Source organism: Ooceraea biroi, chromosome 5, assembly GCF_003672135.1.
Source record: "Ooceraea biroi isolate clonal line C1 chromosome 5, Obir_v5.4, whole genome shotgun sequence".
NCBI lineage: Eukaryota > Metazoa > Arthropoda > Insecta > Hymenoptera > Formicidae > Ooceraea > Ooceraea biroi.
In genome coordinates this window covers 13,770,924-13,789,488 of record NC_039510.1, presented here as the reverse complement: position 1 = coordinate 13,789,488, position 18,565 = coordinate 13,770,924, and the positions used below count along the sequence as shown (strand labels likewise).

Genomic DNA, 18,565 nt, shown 5'->3' with positions numbered 1-18,565 from the left:
ATTATATATGTTTTTTATACGAAAACTTTTATACCGAATGTTGTATTTTATTTATTCTTATATGAATGTAAGAATCAATATCGGTTGTAATATACAAAAAAGAGAACAAAATTATAAGAATAATAATTATCAATTTATTTACTTATTGTTATGTCTAAATTTTATGTGTATAAGTTTCTGTGTTAAATTCTTTTATCAGTATTTTCTTCTTTGGCCTAAATTGCATTGCTTTTATGTGAATCAAATGTTTACACATACGAAATGGAGTTTTATATTTTTTTAATATAATAATATATATATATTTATTTTTTTCAATAATATAATATATAATATATATTACATTATTAAAGTAAGTCTTTCAAATTAAAAACTTTTTCCACGTACACTTTTTACATTTCTTTCAATTTTCTTTTCTCACGTACACATTATCCCTTCAACAAAACATACAAAAACTGAAATACACAAAAAAAGGAAATATAATAATACGAGTGATAAATTCAATATTTCAATCTTTTGTAGCTAAACATTTTCAGTTTCTCTTTATTTAAAATAGAACAATATGAAGTTGTAAAATTTTTTTGGGCGGGAAAAAACACGGGAGGCAATTGTGCGGAAGTGCAACACGTGCAGCTGCACAGATTACAAGTTAACCTCATTCGTGAAGATTCGCCGCAAGAATTTCAGTGACACGATAAAAATAAGCAGTTTCTCTGTTGATTTCTTAACTTTTTTTTTTCTATTTCGATATGATCTCGTTAGCAACCGGAAAACCTGCGAAAGACGAAGTGGAACCGACTGAATTTCCAAATGCTCAAGATCCTCAAGATGATCCATACGACGTAAGAAAGTGCGCCGAGTGGATTCAGACGAATGCGTTAAAACAGGTATAAAATATACATTTTTAAAAAAACTATGCACATACAAAAGTTATAACTAGAATCTCAAATTGTTAATTCATATACATGCATATATATTTGTTTAATATGGATTTTGCTATAACTATTAGTACAAATGGCCGTAAATTTAAATTCTGTTGCTAGGTATATATTTATTTACAATTGCAATTTTTATTTATATAGGTGTGCTTACAATTCCCAGATAATTTATTAGCAGACTCCGTAGAGGTTGCACTACGTTTGGAAAAAGATGTAGGGCAGAAGGTATATATCTTGGGCGATACGACTTGCGGTAGTTGTTGCGTCGATGAAATAGCAGCCCAGCACATTAATGCAGATGGTATAATACATTTTGGACACGCTTGTCTGAATCCTACAACTCGCTTACCAGTTTTTCACGTTTTACCAAAAAAGTCACTTGACACAACAAAACTTAGTAATGAATTTAAGCAGATCTTCCCAGATTGCGCAAGGAAAATCTTAATTTTCTACGATGTGGCACATGCACATCAAATCGGTAAATATTTGAGATATTACAGAGAAAATGTTAATTATCATTATAATTAATAAAAAGTTGTGCACATTATATATAACTATTACAGAAAACGTATATAATACGTTAAAACCTACGTACAAGCATCTAGTTTTGTCCAAATTAAATTGCACGTCGAATGTCGAATACGCTGATGTGAAAACAGGCCCGGCCTCGATCATCTTGGGCAGAAATTACGCGTTAGAAAATGGGTATAACATACAGGATTATGAAGGATTCTTTCTGGGCGAGGAAGGGAAAACACTTGCGATATTAGCAATGGGTATACCTGTGAAACGATGGTACTGTTTCGCAAATGGTGAGATAAATGAGTTTGAGGCACTAAACACACCCTGGTTGAAACGGAGAAGATTCTTGATAGAAAAATTGAAGGATGCCAAAGTTGTGGGAATCGTGGTGGCCACATTGGGCATTCAGGAGTACTTGACAGCTGTAAATACAGTGAAAAGAACTCTCAAACAGAAGAAAAAGAAATCTTACATCCTCAGCGTAGGAAAGCTGAATCCTGCCAAGCTTGCAAACTTCCCAGAGGTATGTCGAGATGCAGTCAACTTTAAATTTGGTTTTATAAATTATATTATTATTATTTGGTTTTAATTTATAATTTTATCTCTTTGTATAGTTACACCAATAAGTACTTCTAATTTTCATTTCAGATTGATGCTTTCGTCGTGGTAGCTTGTCCAGAAAACGAGGTGTTTGATTCAAGAGAATTCTTAAGACCTATGCTTACACCGTACGAAGTTGAGCTGGCATTTAATAGCGCGAGGGAGTTTTGTCCGCAATATTTTATGGACTTTCGGCAAATATTACCTGGCGGTCATCACTACGTTGACTTTAAGCCATCAGTTGACTCGGATGTTTCTCTCATTACCGGTGATGTAAGAAATTCCGAGGATGATGCTTTATGTACAGACCAAATGAGTGCTCTAACACTCCGTTCATCAGGTATCATTGATTTATTTGTCATCGAGAAACTTCTGAGACTTAATAAAACATTACATAATGTTACATCTTAGGTCGGCACATATAATTAATTTCTTGACTAAAATCAATCAATGGTTTTAAGAAAATCAAAGAAAAACATGTCTTTCATACATTTTAGTTATATAGTTATATAATGAAATATGTAACAGAATTGTTACAGCTTGGTATTAATATAATTTTTCATCATCATGGATTGTACTTTAAAATGTTTTATCAGGTACCATTGCCATTGGTAAGGCTGGAGCACAATACTTGCAAGAAAGATCCTGGAAAGGTGTCGAACAAAGATTAGGCGAGGATCCTGTACGACCGGCAGAAATTGGCCGTACTGGACTAGCATGGGAATATACGAATGAATCTTTAAGCACAAACGATAATGACAATGCACAAATGTAATATAAATATAGTATTTATAAATCAAAGTAATATTTTTATTTATTCTTTGTTATTCAAAGAGATGTGTTAAGAATTATGCAGCGGAAGAAAGAATCCCGGATGCATTCATGCTTTTATATTTCGACGCAATATATTGTGCAATAGCGACCTTGCTAAAGTTGAAGTAAAAAAGACTCCATGAATTTCTTGCAAACCTACATGTAAATACGTATACGTATTTCAATTTTCTTTTAGTGCAATTGATTATAATCTAGGGAATTTTCGTCACTTGTATGGACTGATGTATGAGTCAGCTTGACCTGACTAGTCACACGAAACGTCATTCTCCTCCAAGATATCGCAAAGTTATTTTCTGCTACTTGTAAAATAATGTTTCACCGTTGAAAATGGCAATGTTTCAAGCATTGTCGTGTAAGTGGAGTCTTGTCGTCGGGATTTTATTGCTGTGTGACATATCGCACGCGGAAGAGGCGGTTAACCTCAAAACTGAGGCCGTCAATAAGTCTACGCCCGTAGGAACGGATAGCCCGAATGCTTTAAACGTCACGAGAAGTATCAGTATTTTACCAGAATTATCTAGCACCGCGCAACCTGCGAACAGCACAAATGACACCGTCCGTAGCAACGTCAGCTCGACGACGACAAAGCCTTCAGTCACAACTTTAAGTCCGCTGCAACCTGACAATGTCGCGAACAATCAGACAACCGAGAGGATTGGCACAGTGTCACCAGGTCCTACCAATGATAAGAATGCAACGGACATCCTCGTATCATCGCCAGCTCCAGATATTGCCAATGTCACAAATACCAGCACGACCACTGTTGCTCCAGCGGAACCAGTTCTTCCTGACAAGGGCTCCGCCGAGGAGGAGCATAACAGCTCGATGTCCATATTTTTTGTACTGTGCGTCTTGGCACTGGGCATACTGCTGATACATCTGATGCTGCAAACCAACTTCCAGTATCTCCCCGAGTCGGTGGTAATCGTTTTCCTGGGCGCCGCAATTGGCATGATCATAAATCTCATGTCGCATCAGAACATAGCGAACTGGAGGAAGGAGGAAGCCTTCTCGCCAACCGCATTTTTCCTGGTGTTGCTGCCGCCCATCATATTCGAGTCGGGATACAATCTGCATAAAGGAAATTTCTTCCAAAACATTGGCAGTATCTTAGTGTTCGCCATATTCGGGACAGCCATCTCTGCGTTTGTCATCGGAGCTGGGATCTACCTACTAGGTTTGGCGCAAGTAGCGTACAAACTCAGTTTCGTCGAGAGTTTCGCATTTGGATCGCTGATATCGGCAGTGGACCCTGTCGCCACGGTCGCAATCTTTCACGCGCTGGATGTCGATCCGGTCCTGAACATGTTGGTCTTTGGAGAATCAATATTGAACGATGCCATTTCCATCGTACTAACGACTTCCGTTCTCGAGTCCAATAATGCGACAACGACCAGCGAGGCTATTATACTTGGCTTGAATCGATTTTGCCTCATGTTCTTTGCATCAGCGGGGATTGGCGTGGTCTTTGCCCTGATAAGCGCGCTGCTGTTGAAGCACGTAGATCTCAGGAAGAACCCATCTCTGGAATTTGGCATAATGTTGGTTTTTACATACGCACCATACGTCTTGGCAGAAGGCATACAATTGTCAGGTAAACGCTACGTATAAATTTACTTGCAAATTTCTATTTTACAAAAATACCTGAATATATAATAATCTTTTTAATACAAAATTGTGTATTATTTACTTATTACATTATACTCTTGTTACAGGAATTATGGCAATTCTGTTCAATGGGATAGTCATGTCACATTACACACATTTCAACTTGTCAACCGTTACACAGATTACGATGCAACAAACAATGCGAACATTGGCCTTCATAGCCGAGACTTGCGTTTTTGCATACTTGGGACTAGCACTGTTTAGCTTCAGACATAGGGTAAGTTTATCATATACTAGATCGCATAATCTTGGAATCTTTTAATCACGTTCTTTTTTTCCTTTTTAACAGTTTGAGCCAGCGTTGGTTGTTTGGTCCTTGATCTTGTGTCTAATCGGAAGAGCCGCCAACATCTTTCCACTCGCCTTACTCGTTAATCGTTTCCGCGAGCATCAAATCACGAAGAAAATGATGTTCATCATGTGGTTCAGCGGTTTGCGCGGTGCCATTTCGTATGCACTGTCCCTTCACTTGGATTTTAGCGACGAGACGCGCCACGTTATCATAACAACGACACTTATTATCGTATTATTCACGACTTTAATATTTGGCGGATCCACCATGCCTCTACTGAAATTCTTGAGAGCTGAAAAGAAGCAAAAGAACAGCAGTGGCAGGAGAAAGAAGAAAGATAAAGAAGTCACGTTGAGCAAAACTAGAGAATGGGTAATTAGAAAAAATCTTGTAACACAATTAATTACGTGTGTGAATTTACGTACGTATGAGTAATTACATATAATTTTATCTCACAGGGACAAACTATAGATTCCGAACATTTATCGGAACTCACGGAAGAGGAGATGGAAGTATCCTTTCTGCAATCGCGGATACGCGGTTTCGCGAGATGGGATCTGAAATTCTTTATCCCATTCTTCACGAGGCGATTCACGCAGCAGGAGTTGAAGGACTGCAAATCGCAGATGACGGATTTGACGAATCAGTGGTATCAAGCCATCAGGATCAGTCCACTCGAATCGGATGACGAGGCAACGACCACGGCTTCGACCGCGCAATTAAACCTCAACGTCACTGGAACGAGCAAAGATCTACCGAATGGAAAGGAGAAAAACGGCCGTCCTAGACACGGGTCTATATTAAGTATTTAATTTATTTTGTGTGTGCGCGCGCGTGCGTGTGCGTGTGTGGTGTGTTCTTCAGTGTGCTGAGCTCTTCGTGCTTTCAAATATTTATATTACTTGTGAGTGGGCGTGTATATAAGTATTTATTAACACCTCAGTATTAAATCTACAGTATGACATAGATCTTTTCATGAACAAAAATTACTTTAACTCGCATTACCCAGTCCCAGTGGACTGAGGGAAGGTTTATACAATTTTGTGTACATACGTTTAATTTTTATCTGTCTTTTGATTCGCCGTCTTTTGATTTGCCTAATTAATCTGTGATTGCGGGCATTTTATATCAATTACTATTATGTTTCATGTTCCTGTATTAAGCTTTATTTCATATAATATTCTCATTATTTCATAGTTTACAGGTAATCATTTGGAATATAGAGAAAACGGATGAAAGAGTTGTGGAATATTGCAAATTTTATACAGCTACAATCTGAGTAAAATTTTCAAAAAAATGTTAATAACTTCGATTATTTTCGTAATTTATTTTTTTTTGCTTTCTCAATCTGTACATACATTTACATAGTATTATTCCTACATCTTTTTATATATAAATCATCAGAATATTGCTTACGAAACGAGCAGCAGTGTATTGTTCCACATGCTTGCTTTCTTGAAAAAACGACTTGGTGATGGTGGGCTTGATTAATTTGAATAACAAATTAATCTCAGTAACGAAATCTTAACATATTAACAAAAGTGCTATTAATTTGCAGAACTGAGGAGGATTGGTCTGATTAAAATCCAACTAGTTTCCACTAGTGTAGCGGATTATATTTACTTATCTATCCATCCGATAATCTTGTTCCATTCGATTTTCTAGTTATGTAATATACATTTGTTGAATGCATGAAAATTATATTATTGCGATCTGATACTTTCAGTAGTATTAGAGATATGTATAAACAAGCAGATTTCTATTCAGTCGGTCTTGTTATGCACATATGAAATGATTATTAATCGTAACTATGATATTCCGAAGAAACAACGAAATCTTCTGTACAATAATGTATTATAATGATGAAGGAATATTATATCAGGTTTAGTATTTAACTTATTTAATAACTGTTATTTTAGTAAGTAATAAGTTACTTAAATTTAAATAAATTTGACAAATTAGCAATAGTATTTAGCAAAGGTTGATTTAAATAGGTGTATAAGACATACTAGTTGAATTGTTTTTGTCTCCTTCACGCAAGATTACCCGACTATATTTTTATTCTGGACGGAAGTACACTTTTATGTTCTAAAGATGCTATTTGCACAATATAATATTAATCACATGTTTAATCTTGCCAAAAATGTTTATACGAGCAACGTGATTGAAAGTGATGTAAAATTACAATTACTCAATGAACAATAATTAAGACAGATTGAAGTTTGAACAAAATCTGTTTCTTAATTATTATTTATGTACGACGGTATTATTACGAGAAGAAAATATATGATTTGCCGTGAACATTTGCAAGCGTATGTTTCGTATCATATCACTCGTGGGAGGATATATGTATAACTGCATTATCTTGCTTCCTTGAGGTCGAGCATTAACCCATCGTATAAATTTCATAGCTAGAAATCAGCTGACGGATGTAGCCAGCGATGATGTACTGTATTATCGTTGTAACGAAAATCGAGTGAAATTCATGTAATTGATATTGTACATTTGATAGACGATATACAACAGGTTGTAACTGGTATATCTGTAATTATAATGATACAAGAGGGAAGATAATGCTGTAACAAGTTATATCTCGCACTCTATGAAATATTCTTTGTCCAGTATCTTAGAGTATGCTTAGAAAAATGTGAATATATTGTACATTGCACTTTCTATGATCATAAATCGTGGTAATCATTCAGGGAGAATAAAAGTGATATAATTTGTGATATATTTAATCAAATTGCTAATTCTCGTAAAATTCATTCCAGTCCGCTCTACTCGCTTTCTCCAACATATAACAGATGAAACATGGCACGTACGTGACAATGAGGGAAAAAGCATCTAAAAGAAAAACAGCATATTAGTTTAGTTTGTTGCGAATTTATTTTTCATATTATATATATCGCTCTCGGAGGGTGAATACATGGTTTCCTGTGTCTTTTTTTTGCGGCAGGGCACATAACGGAGGCAGCGTCTAAACATCAAATCCATTTATTCGTTCGATTCGTTATCGCTATTTTATTATGTTCTAGAGTTTTTAATGCCTCGCGTGGTCGTACATTGAGCGACTGGAGCATAAGACATTAGTATACAATACATTAGCCATGATTATTCGGTGTTCTTGAGACTTCTTCGCGGCATCGTAATTCGTACACGTACCATGAGAAGAGTTTGCACGACTTTGATTGTACGGTACGCTCTCGGACGAACGAATGCAGTTTGATATACATCTTTAAACAATCGTGCTGCAAAAGAAGAAAGAACGAAATTCAGACTGATGACAATTATTCATTCGCTACGCGATATTGTTGAATACAGAGAATGGAGAGTCAATCGTGTCACGGGTGTTTCGGATACGAGACTGTGACACAATTGAGAAAGCGACAGTTCTTTGCACAAGGATGACTATTCTCTCCTATTAGAAAGTAATCGTACGGCTCCGATGAATAGCGGATAAAAAAAACACTCGCTTTAACGTGCGACTGACAAATGAAATTACTCAAGTTTCTACATTAATCTCTGAAATTAATTCAAGCAATTTATTTCAAGCAAGACTTAACGACGCGCGACGCTACAATTTCTCTTATATTCCTTCGTATCTTGGGGTCATGTACAACTCGTGCGACGCGATCAGGTGGATTGATTAGTCAACCAAGCGAGCTCCATCCCTCCGGTCCTCTCGCGATTTAATCGCCCAGCCAGTAGTCGTGACAAAGGGCATATTTTTATCGCGCTAATCTGGGATATTGTCTGGGAGAGAAGCGCGGCAAAACGCCGGCGCTGCTTCTCTGTCCCGATGCTCCAGTCGGTTTTTCTCGCACACGTCATCCGGGTTCAGTTCGCTATAATTTGCATGTCCCGTTTCAGCTCGATAAACTTGTAAAGATGACCGTCACGTATCGTAAACGCCTATGCGCGCCTGTATCGATAGTTTTACACCCTTATTAACGTCGCGACGGGCCCTCACGGACTTGTCGGCGGACGCAAATTGGCTAAGCATGCAGAGTTTAAATGGCTCTATAACGCTACGAGACCAGTATGACTATGTACCAATCAGTGAGATAATAATAATATTATCGTATGCTGACTTTGCGTCTCTCGCGCGACCGAATACGTGCGTCTTTCCGAGTGATTAATCCAATATATATATATATATATATAGTCGCTGGTACATTTTATTGCGATCCATTCGAAGGGATCTCTGCCAGCCCTCTGCGATTCGATCGTCGTCGTGGACTCTAATATCGCGAGCTCTCTTCTAAAAATGTGCAAAACTCTGCGCCGGATTTATCCTCGTAATATTTACAATATCTCGCGCGCGCGTTGCGACTTATATATAATAAAACTTGGTGTTTGGTAGCAAAGCAGCTCTCTGATCCTCCTCTCGTTCGAAAAATTTTCACGCGTGCCACGTCGCAACTCCAATTTCCTCGAGATTTCTTTTGTCTTCTTAAGATTAAAGAGGAGACCGCGCAACAATATCCTTTCGACAAAGCATTTGCGATTGTAATTTTATTACGTCGACGTGATCCTCCTCCTCGATCAAGGCCACATTCCTCAGTCCTCGTCTTCAGATTTTTGTTTTCACGCGTCCTGTTACCGATATTCACTGCTGAAGGCAGTTGATACGGATCCGCACGTCTCAGCGTTTATAAGAACGACCGACGACTCCCACGATAGAGTTTCGCTGTGCGTTTAGCGTCGTACAATGTATCGTGTACCATCAATCATTTTTGGAACGAGACAGCAACCAATGTCGAACTCGACCGCGAAGAAAAGAAATGTCGAAGATCTATTTGACGTGCTCGAATAGGCGCGTTCGATAGATGCCACGTGTCGCCTCCTTCCAATTTCATTTCTAGGATCCTAATATAGAATATACGTTCATCTTTAAAACATAATGTGATATTGGTTGCTCCGATCCCAAAGTATTATAATTCATAAATATTGGTGCATTGCATCAGATTAACACTTTCAAAGTCTTCAACGATTAGTATATCTGATTAAGCAAGTCCGTCTTGCTCGAAACAACGTTTAGAATCTACCGATTGGAACATGAGTCCCTGGTGAATTTCAATATTGGGTCCCTGTATATTATACACCGTTTTCCCTCTCGTCCGACCATCCCTGATCATTCACATTGGCGAATATATATATATAGTATGTATATATACCCGAGAAATCTCAATCTCCTTTATGGCAAAGGAGCGCTTTGAGACTGTCTCATGTTTCCTCTGTCCCTTCCTCCTCTCTCTCTCTCTACTTTTCACAAATAAAATTATCCGCTCGAAACTCAGAGACGGATGGGGATATCTCGTACATCAAGATCTATACACAGTTTACTGTTATTGTTTGTTAATTTCCTCCTAACTATAGACTAACGCCAAGCAGCGAGTCACACCTACGTAAGTTATCTTTTTATGTATATATATATATATCCATATGAGTTTATATATATTTATAGAGAGCGCTAAAGATATTAATATATATATGTATGGTACATATGATATATTAATATGAAATAATTAACATTATCTATGTGATCAGGACGAGAATGGTCTATCGACGTGATGACGCGAAGTCGCACACGGTCACAGAAATCGGTAGACTAGCCGTCAGCAATGTGTGGTATTGAGCTTCGGTTTAATCTAATGATGATCTCGCTGCGATCTCGATGCCTACGCACTGGCTCGTCGTCGTCTAAGGTGTCAATCCTATTCAACAATCTGATTCATGTTAATTATGCTTTTTGTGCCATAACGTATCGACAGAAGCGTGCGCTCTCTTCATCAGCGCACTTCGATCGATACTTCCTCAGTATCTTCTAACTGAAGATAGAAACCGGTATATATAACTTGGCCAAGTTATTTAACAGTCTTATACTATAAACACGCGGGAATGATTCCTTTACTCGTCGTAATATTCATGTGAACTTTTCTTTTTAATTTTTAATACACGTTTCAAGAAATGGTATTGAAATAATGTGAAATCGAGTTCTTTTTACGAATAACTCTAATTTCAATATTAAGCAATTTAGTTGCTCTATTTATAGTTATGCCGTTCCTCTTTACGTGTCTATATAATATTTAAAGCTTGAATTTGCTCGAAATTGTACCGGTTCCGATCCTTGTCCTTAAATATTCGACCCTCAACGAGATGCACAGATTCTCGGAATTTACGGATTTCTAGAGTTTCTCAAATTACGCGAATTCTGAAATCTTACAAGTGACATTAGGGCTCAAGCATGATCGAGCGAAAGCTCCATGTCAAGTTTGATTTAGAAATACTTTCTCTATTACGCGTAACGAGGAGATATTAATGAGAAAATTGACTATCAAATCGAGTTGTGATCGCTGCCCTTCTCTTTATATAATAATAACGGATTTCATCGGCCGTGTTTCTCATAAAACGATATTGAATATTATCCACTAAGGTCTTCATTATGTACAGATTCGCTACGATCACCGTGTCATCGGAGACATGAGATTCACGAAACAGCTATGTAACTGTTGCAGGAAAAATACAAAAATAACATATAAACAGATAACATGTAACACAAATTTTAGACTGCGTCGAATTTGCATCAACAGATTAAGTTGCATATAAACGCATCGTTACGTATCCGATATTAATTGTAGCGCGGGTAGAAGAGGCACTTCTTCATCAAATCTCTCGCCTAATCTACTGCCTATCTTTTGTACTAAAAATTTAGCAGCTTTAAAAAGCGAGTGCCTGCTCTTTTAATATTTCAGTCGCAACATATACATACATAAAGTTCATTGTTAAATTAATAATGATGCCTGAGTGTCCGAAAGAACATAATGGAAATCAATAAACAAAACACTTAAGAATAAACTCGTCGATTTTTAATAAATTAAAATTTGCGTGTCTATACAGATTCGTGTTGAAGTAATCGCGCAATCGAATAGAGACGTCATTAATTAAAGTTGATCGAAAATAGAATAAATAAAAAATGCAAGGTGTTAAAACAGATCATAACGCTGTGTATTTTTACGAGAGTATTTTCCTCTTTTACCCGGGATGATGTAATCGCAATAAGTGACAAGGTATTTATACATTATAATGATTTCCACGTACGCACGCATCTCCACGCAATTCGATCGAATGTTTTTACGAAACGACTTTGAACTGGCAGACAAAGCGAAAGACAGAACATTCTGCCGGAAGCATGAATCGAATTCGTCGACGTGTGTAATAATTTATGTAGGGGTCCAATTGAACGCACTGCTTCGCTTTTTTTCGTTTTTACAAAATAGAAGACATTATCGGCAGAGAGCTCAGTAGTCAGTCAGTCAGTATTCACCAAAACAAGCAAAAAGGTTCGTACGAAACTCAATGTTCTCGTTAAGATTGTTCACTGCGTTTGCACCAAAACCCTATCTGCGATATACACTCTCTTGCTCTTTGTAATTGTACATTATGTATACGGTGTTTGGATTAACAAAAGTTCGTAACAAACAGAAATATTCGTCATTATGTCGGCATCACGGGGCATCACAATGGAACAAGACAAATTGCACAACATCTTTCTCATGCAAAAGTCGCAAATATTGCATACAATGATGTTAATCTTATTGCCATACATATACGTGATCATACGTTGGAATTTTTTTTCTAATTGATAGTTTTTAATTGTAAACTTATGCTATATCTTATGATACGTACAGTACGCAATTGCGATCTTACCGATGGTGCAGTCAATAATCAAATTTAGTTGCCTCTGGAGAATAATGAAAGAGCTATTTCTTTTTTCATTATCTTACAAATCAAATCAATTTTACATCGAATCGAGTGACTCGCAAACGTGTCGTGCATGCATCATCTTATCCCAATTGGCGTCCACGTTAATTATAGTGTACCAAGAATCTAGTGACCGACTCTTTTAATTATCTGTACAATATACAAATCCATTTACTTGAATTTACATGCGTATGCGAGTGTCCCTTGTTTACCCGCGTGTACGTTCATGAGTATTTCTAATCGGCTCAAGTATACATTGAGGTAGACATAAAATATTAATTAAGTAGCCACTTCTGTCACATTGCGATCTCCCGACAATTTGTTGGCAAGAATTTACAGAGAGAGCGACCGGTGTGCGGTTTATAAAATTACATACGGATAACTGAGTCAAGGCAATGAGTCCTAATTTTAAACCAGACGTACGTATCGAGCCCGCCCGTGAACCCTCAATACATTTCCCGAGTAGGTCCCACGACTCTTGGAATAATTCGCAGATAAATTAAATGACAAGCACGAAGTATGCAACAGAAATGTGTAAAGTAATATGTATATGTATGTATGTATAAAGTACTATGATATTTTTTTAATTTAACTTCTCTCATCACTGATTAAAAATATGATTTAACAAGTCTAGCTACACAAATGGTCAGCCGATGTGTTGAGAGTGTTACGTTAGGAAGCACGCGCGCGGCTGTTATATATAGAAGTTAGCGGAATGTTGCAAGATCTTTGTCTCGAACGAATTTCCGGATTTTGCGACACTTCGCTCTCGCTACGCTCGAGAGGTTTCCTTGTGGGGAGGGCGGGGGGGGGGGCGACTTTCGCGATATTGTCAAATCACCGTTTGTAAAGGGTATATAACAATCTTCTCGAAACGTTTTCGGTTTCGTAACATTTTCCCCAGGCGGAGACACGCTCGTATCGTATCGTATCGTACGTATGATTAATATAATATAATATGTTACAATTCGTTTCCGTAATTCGTATATCAAACAGTTTTTCTAGTGTGCGTACACTCGTGAAATAATGTACACTTGCTCCATCGTACGTGAAGTATGATTTTTTTCAGTACGAAAATGACACTTAACGTGACGCAAATGTTTCCGGCTTCCTATTACACACTCTCTTGATTTTGTGATTGCGACATTTGGGCGGCGGTGGTAAGGACCGAGATGAAAGTTGAGGGGGATGTTACAGGTAAAACAATAAAAAACGCGATCACTTTTTGATTTGCAGCCACGGATGCTTCAGGCACTCGGCTGCGGTAGCTCGCATGCTCGGATTGAACTCGAGCATCGGTGTTAGGAACTCTGCGAACTCGCGCGCTTCGCTTGGCGTCCAGTCGTACTTCTCCGTCAACACTTCATACAGGCCCCACGGCTTTAATCCGGTGATGTGCTTCAATTCACCCTTCTTATTAAAATATATCTTCGAGTTTTTTCCCGAGAGTGCGATACGTCTTGGTATTTCTCCTAGCAATTCGATAATATGGGCCAAATGATCTTCATCTCTGAAACAAGAATGGATATCAAGATTCGACACCAAGATCATTAAAACGGCGTAATGGGAAAGTAATTATAAAAATTAAATTAATTAAAAAGAATTATACAAAGTTATACACAATAATCGATCGATTACCTGCAATAATCTTTGCCGCTGTGCGGTTCAAAGAGATAGTCACCGGTCGCCAGTTCGAACGCCATACAAGCGGTGGACCATATATCGGCAGAGGTGTCGTATCCCGAGCCTAACAGAACCTCGAGCGACCTGTACTGACGAGTCTGAATGTCGTCCGTGAATTTCTTATGAACCCAACACGCGTTTCCGAGATCCGCTATCTTCACGTCGACCTCACACTCCATTATGGCGGGATCCAGGGGCGACACGGACGCCCGTTTCAATTGTTTACTCTCCGGTGGATTTAACGATCTGCGACCTACAAGTATAGTGAGTATAATGACCAAGTAGAATCGGAGCCAAAAAAATAGGAAAGGCAAGAGCGAGCTCGCGGCGATTACTCCACCTTCGCTGCACTCGTCGGTGTCCTCCGGATCGGGTGGTAGCACACCTTCACCGCAGCTTTTCTCCACGTCGCACAGAGTTACATTGTCCATCTTCTCGGATTCTTCCTCGGGCGATGGATTCTGTATCTTCTCGCCGCCCGCTAAACCATCGACCCCGTTCATGTGCAAGGAAGGCGCGGACGGCTCCGAGATGTCGGGTGAACCTTTGCTCTCCGTATTGTCCTCTATGCTCTCCGTATTGAGATCCTGATCGAGACTGTTCGTCTCGACCTCCCCGTTCTCTCTCGTGCTATTCACGAGTTTGCTCTGCTCATCGAGCTCCTCGATCTGCTCCATCTGCTTTTTCAGGAGCTCGTTTTGGCGCTTGGCCTTCTTCTTCAATTTCTTCTTCTTGTTCTTGGACATCTTGGAGTTCGGCGTGGGCTCCTGAAACTCCTTCGGCGCGGTAGATATCAGAGATACCGGTAACTTTGCCCCCATAGAATGCAATTCTGTTGCTTCGCAAGCTAATTTCCGTATGTAAGTCTCGTCGACGCACACAAGAACATTTTCGGGTTTAATGTCTGTATGAATAATTTTACCTAAAATGAAATTCAATATATTAGACATGTAAGAAATTTTGTCAAAATCGTCATGAGATATTCTTTCAGATTTCAGACCCGCAGTGTTCTGTTAACTCTTTCAAAACGGGCTTTTTCTTTCGACGGGACCCCGTATGTCCCGAGAGGTTTTGAAAGGGTTAAATTACAGTGTGTAAAGCTGATCAAATAACTAGATTTCCAATGATCAATCATCTTACATTTATTATGAAGATAGTCGAGACCTTCGAGGACTTGTCTGATGATGCGTTTAACGTTATTTCTTGGAATCCCTCTGTAGTTTGACTTTATAATCAATTTGAGAAGATTATGTCCAAGCACTTCAAATACCATGCAAACATGCAGACCATTAATGCCGCTGATCTTGAAGTCATTGAGCAACTGGACGGTCTTATTGCGCTTAGGATCGATGGGATCCGTATCGCGCACATCTTTTAATAACTTAATTTCATCCAATGCAGTCTCAGTGAAATGGGATGCGGATTTCACAACTTTAAGCGCCACAAAACGTTTGTCCTGCAGAATAGTTTGAAAATATCCCATATGTAGGTGTATTTATTTATGTAGGTATAGGAAAAAAATAACCAGAGTCACATTTTAGCCTGTACATACCTGTAAATCCCAGCAGAGCCAAACAGTGGAGAAGTGACCCCAACCGAGCTTGCGCGTGACGTGATAGCGATTTAGAAAGAGGTCTCCTATCTTCACAGGATGGTACCCGCCTTTACAGTAGTCGCTGCTGTCCTCCTGCTCCTCGTCCTCGCTGCTGAGCACCTCATCGTCGTCCTCAATCGTTTCATTGCTGGAACTATGACACGGTTCCAATCTACGACAAATCGATCATAAAACAAAAATAATAACACGCGATTAACCGAATGTAAGTAAAAAAAAAGTAGAAAGAATAATTAACCCCTCGTAACGCAAGCAAACTGCGGGACATAAATGAAACTGAGCAAAATCGATGAAAACTCTTGGACACAAAAAGTTTAATTTATTCAGGATTGTTGCTATTACTGTTTACAATATTCAGAGAGACTATTTAAGTGGATAATTGTCCATTCATCTGACTCTCCCGGCAATACACGCGACACGACGAGGAGCTCGGAACAGGGAAGAATAAACGAAAATATAGGACGCGGGTTCGAAACGCGCGTCAGTCAGCAGGGCGATTCGACGACGGGCGGCACGCATCCCGGAGCTGGTACGTACACCGCGCGCGTATACCGTGAACGTGACAGCGCGAACGGGACGCGTGGTGACAAAAAGTGCGCGCGTGACCGCAACTTACGAGGAAACTCACGGCCGCACGCGTGCAGCACGGCGGGTCAGCACCGCTCGTTCGTTTCGTGCGACAGCGACGCGCGTGACGCAACGCAACACCGCGTTACCATCTCGGAACGGCCGGGTATGCCGGCTGCCGCGATCGGCGTCGCGGGGTTACCTGGTCCCGTTGTCGTTGGCGTAAGCGAGCCGCAGACGGGCGTCCGAGGGGAAGTCCGCGTACTCGAAAGCGGTGGCGGCCGCCACCTGGCCGCCCCGCGGCCCCTTGGAGCTCTGAGCGTCCTGCTCGCCTTGGGAACTGCCTTTGCCCTTGCGCTTGCTGGGCTTGTGCCGCTTCTTCTTTGCTTGGATCGCCAGGACTCGCCTGTTGACGTCCGTCTTGGCGCTCATCTCGGTGGGCAACTGGACCCTCGCGCCAAGCCTCGACCGCCCGGGCCCCCTGCCCGCTGCTGCCCGCTACCCCCTTTCCTACGTACGTCCGTACGTCGTTCGTTCGTTCGTTCGTTCGTTCGCACACACGCACGCACGGCCCACACTTCCGCCCGTTCCGGCCGCTCCTTCGTACTCTCTTCACCGCTGCTGCTGCTGCTGCTGTTGGCTCGTCCTCGCGCACCGATATATCGGAACGCTCACGTCGACCACACTGCGATTCGATTCGACCTGGCTTACTCGAGCTGCCGTCGCCTCTCTTCCCAATTCGTAGCCTCACGCGCGCCTACCGCGGGATCCTCTTTCTCTCGATTCACCTCTATTATCGCTTCATCTCAGCGCCGCGCACTCCGCTCGGCTGTTGTTTGAGTATGGCCGTCGCTGCACGCACGTAAGTCCGCTCGTTCGTCGCGCGCGCATATGTACGTACATACATGCATACGCGCGTATCCACGCGCGTCACCGTGCGCCTCCTCGTCACCGCCGAGCAGGTGTCGTCGCGTCCCTCAGCGGGTCGTCGACGCCGCACGAATCCGCACTCCACCGCCACAGCTCGCCTCACACGCCGTTCCGCTGCGCCGAACGGCGTTGCTCGCGACTAAAACCGCGGTCGCGAAACGCTCTCCCTCCGCGCGCGCCGCGCGATCACTTTGCTTCACCTGCGTACACGTAGCAGCTAGCGGTCGCCGGTCTCGGCCGCGGCGTCGCTCCTCATCGCGCGCTCTACCGCAATCGACTAATCGTCAGGAATCTTTGACTACGTAGGCAAAGTCAGTAATCGTGATCGCGCTGCTTCTCGCGCTGCGCTAGAGAAATCGAGATCGAACTCGGAGAGGACCTTGGGTGATCCTTTTCTCAATTTATTTATCTTTCACGGGGCGCACCGTGCGCCGCCGAACGTATTTTTCCTCGTCTCGTCTCGTTAGTCGATTTTCCGTTTCTCCTCTTGGCAGAGCGCGCCGACGTGCGCGGCTCGGCGTTGCGCCTTCTCTCGACGATTGTGCGTTCGAGATTAATTATTAGGTTAAGGGGATGCTGGAGTTGCTAGTGAACTATTTTTTCACTATAGCGATGGTAATTGCAGTTTCGAAAGTTCTCTTTATTGCTTGTGCAGAATAAAAAATCCTTTTCCACAAATGAAGTATAGATAGAAAAAAAGCCCGCTCTACAGGACTTTATATTCAAAATGGAAAAAAGTTAAAAAAGACAAATGCAAGTTTTTAACTTTTTTCCATTTTGAATATAAAGTCCTGTAGAGCGGGCTTTTTTTCTATCTATACTTCATTTGTGGAAAAGGATTTTTTATTCTGCACAAGCAATAAAGAGAACTTTCGAAACTGCAATTACCATCGCTATAGTGAAAAAATAGTTCACTAGCAACTCCAGCATCCCCTTAATGCGCGTACGTACATGTAATTGGTATCGAGCGTGCTAGATGTTGCGAACATCTGAGGTGAGATGCAAATTACATCAGGTCGGATGGCGGCCAAGGCCTTTTTGTACAATAAAAAAAAAGCAAATTACACATTAGTATCGCGTGCGACACATGGAAGAATATCTTTGTTTTCTGTCGCATAGGGGATTGCGTACTCTTTTTAACGTGATGCAGCGTAAACG

At 40.6% G+C, this 18,565-nt stretch overlaps 3 protein-coding genes across 5 annotated transcripts; 2 read left to right on the top strand and 1 right to left on the bottom strand.

Annotated features, from left to right (window-relative positions):
- Window positions 1-609: 609 nt before the first annotated feature.
- On the top strand, window positions 610-2,858 carry LOC105282325 (2-(3-amino-3-carboxypropyl)histidine synthase subunit 2). Its single transcript, XM_011344217.3, has 5 exons — window positions 610-884; window positions 1,080-1,413; window positions 1,499-1,980; window positions 2,106-2,397; window positions 2,654-2,858. Exons 1-5 carry the CDS (start codon window positions 747-749, stop codon window positions 2,830-2,832), a joined length of 1,425 nt encoding a protein of 474 aa, XP_011342519.1. The 5' UTR covers window positions 610-746; the 3' UTR covers window positions 2,833-2,858.
- Window positions 2,859-3,103: 245 nt separating this feature from the next.
- LOC105282324 (sodium/hydrogen exchanger 8) lies at window positions 3,104-7,590 on the top strand. Its single transcript, XM_011344216.3, has 5 exons — window positions 3,104-4,485; window positions 4,607-4,776; window positions 4,849-5,223; window positions 5,310-5,644; window positions 6,410-7,590. Exons 1-5 carry the CDS (start codon window positions 3,219-3,221, stop codon window positions 6,432-6,434), a joined length of 2,172 nt encoding a protein of 723 aa, XP_011342518.1. The 5' UTR covers window positions 3,104-3,218; the 3' UTR covers window positions 6,435-7,590.
- A 125-nt stretch (window positions 7,591-7,715) lies between these two features.
- Window positions 7,716-17,696, bottom strand: LOC105282323 (SRSF protein kinase 3). Of its 3 annotated transcripts, none has more exons than XM_011344214.3 (6): window positions 16,680-17,690; window positions 15,851-16,064; window positions 15,439-15,754; window positions 14,639-15,220; window positions 14,254-14,551; window positions 7,716-14,125 (listed from the first exon to the last, which is right to left on the bottom strand). In XM_011344214.3, the coding sequence occupies exons 1-6, from the start codon at window positions 16,907-16,909 to the stop codon at window positions 13,834-13,836; spliced, it is 1,932 nt and encodes a 643-aa protein (XP_011342516.1). In that variant the 5' UTR covers window positions 16,910-17,690; the 3' UTR covers window positions 7,716-13,833. The 3 variants fall into 3 exon arrangements, with proteins under 3 accessions (XP_011342516.1, XP_011342517.1, XP_019888199.1); XM_011344215.3 differs by having other exon boundaries at window positions 15,851-16,046; XM_020032640.2 differs by having other exon boundaries at window positions 14,254-15,220; window positions 16,680-17,696.
- Window positions 17,697-18,565: the final 869 nt, after the last annotated feature.

Bases quoted from the DNA above. Each gene is read 5' to 3' on its own strand.
- LOC105282323 (XM_020032640.2), bottom strand. From the start codon at position 16,909: ATGAGCGCCAAGACGGACGTCAACAGGCGAGTCCTGGCGATCCAAGCA. The intron at 15,755-15,850 runs GTATGTACAGGC...ACTATTCTGCAG, and splicing joins GGCTCTGCTGGGATTTACAG to GACAAACGTTTTGTGGCGCT. The intron at 15,221-15,438 runs GTAAGATGATTG...ATTTCATTTTAG, and splicing joins CGACTATCTTCATAATAAAT to GTAAAATTATTCATACAGAC.
- LOC105282325 (XM_011344217.3), top strand. From the start codon at position 747: ATGATCTCGTTAGCAACCGGAAAACCTGCGAAAGACGAAGTGGAACCG. The intron at 1,414-1,498 runs GTAAATATTTGA...TAACTATTACAG, and splicing joins GGCACATGCACATCAAATCG to AAAACGTATATAATACGTTA. The intron at 1,981-2,105 runs GTATGTCGAGAT...TTTTCATTTCAG, and splicing joins AGCTTGCAAACTTCCCAGAG to ATTGATGCTTTCGTCGTGGT.
- LOC105282324 (XM_011344216.3), top strand. From the start codon at position 3,219: ATGGCAATGTTTCAAGCATTGTCGTGTAAGTGGAGTCTTGTCGTCGGG. The intron at 4,777-4,848 runs GTAAGTTTATCA...CCTTTTTAACAG, and splicing joins TGTTTAGCTTCAGACATAGG to TTTGAGCCAGCGTTGGTTGT. The intron at 5,224-5,309 runs GTAATTAGAAAA...TTTATCTCACAG, and splicing joins TGAGCAAAACTAGAGAATGG to GGACAAACTATAGATTCCGA.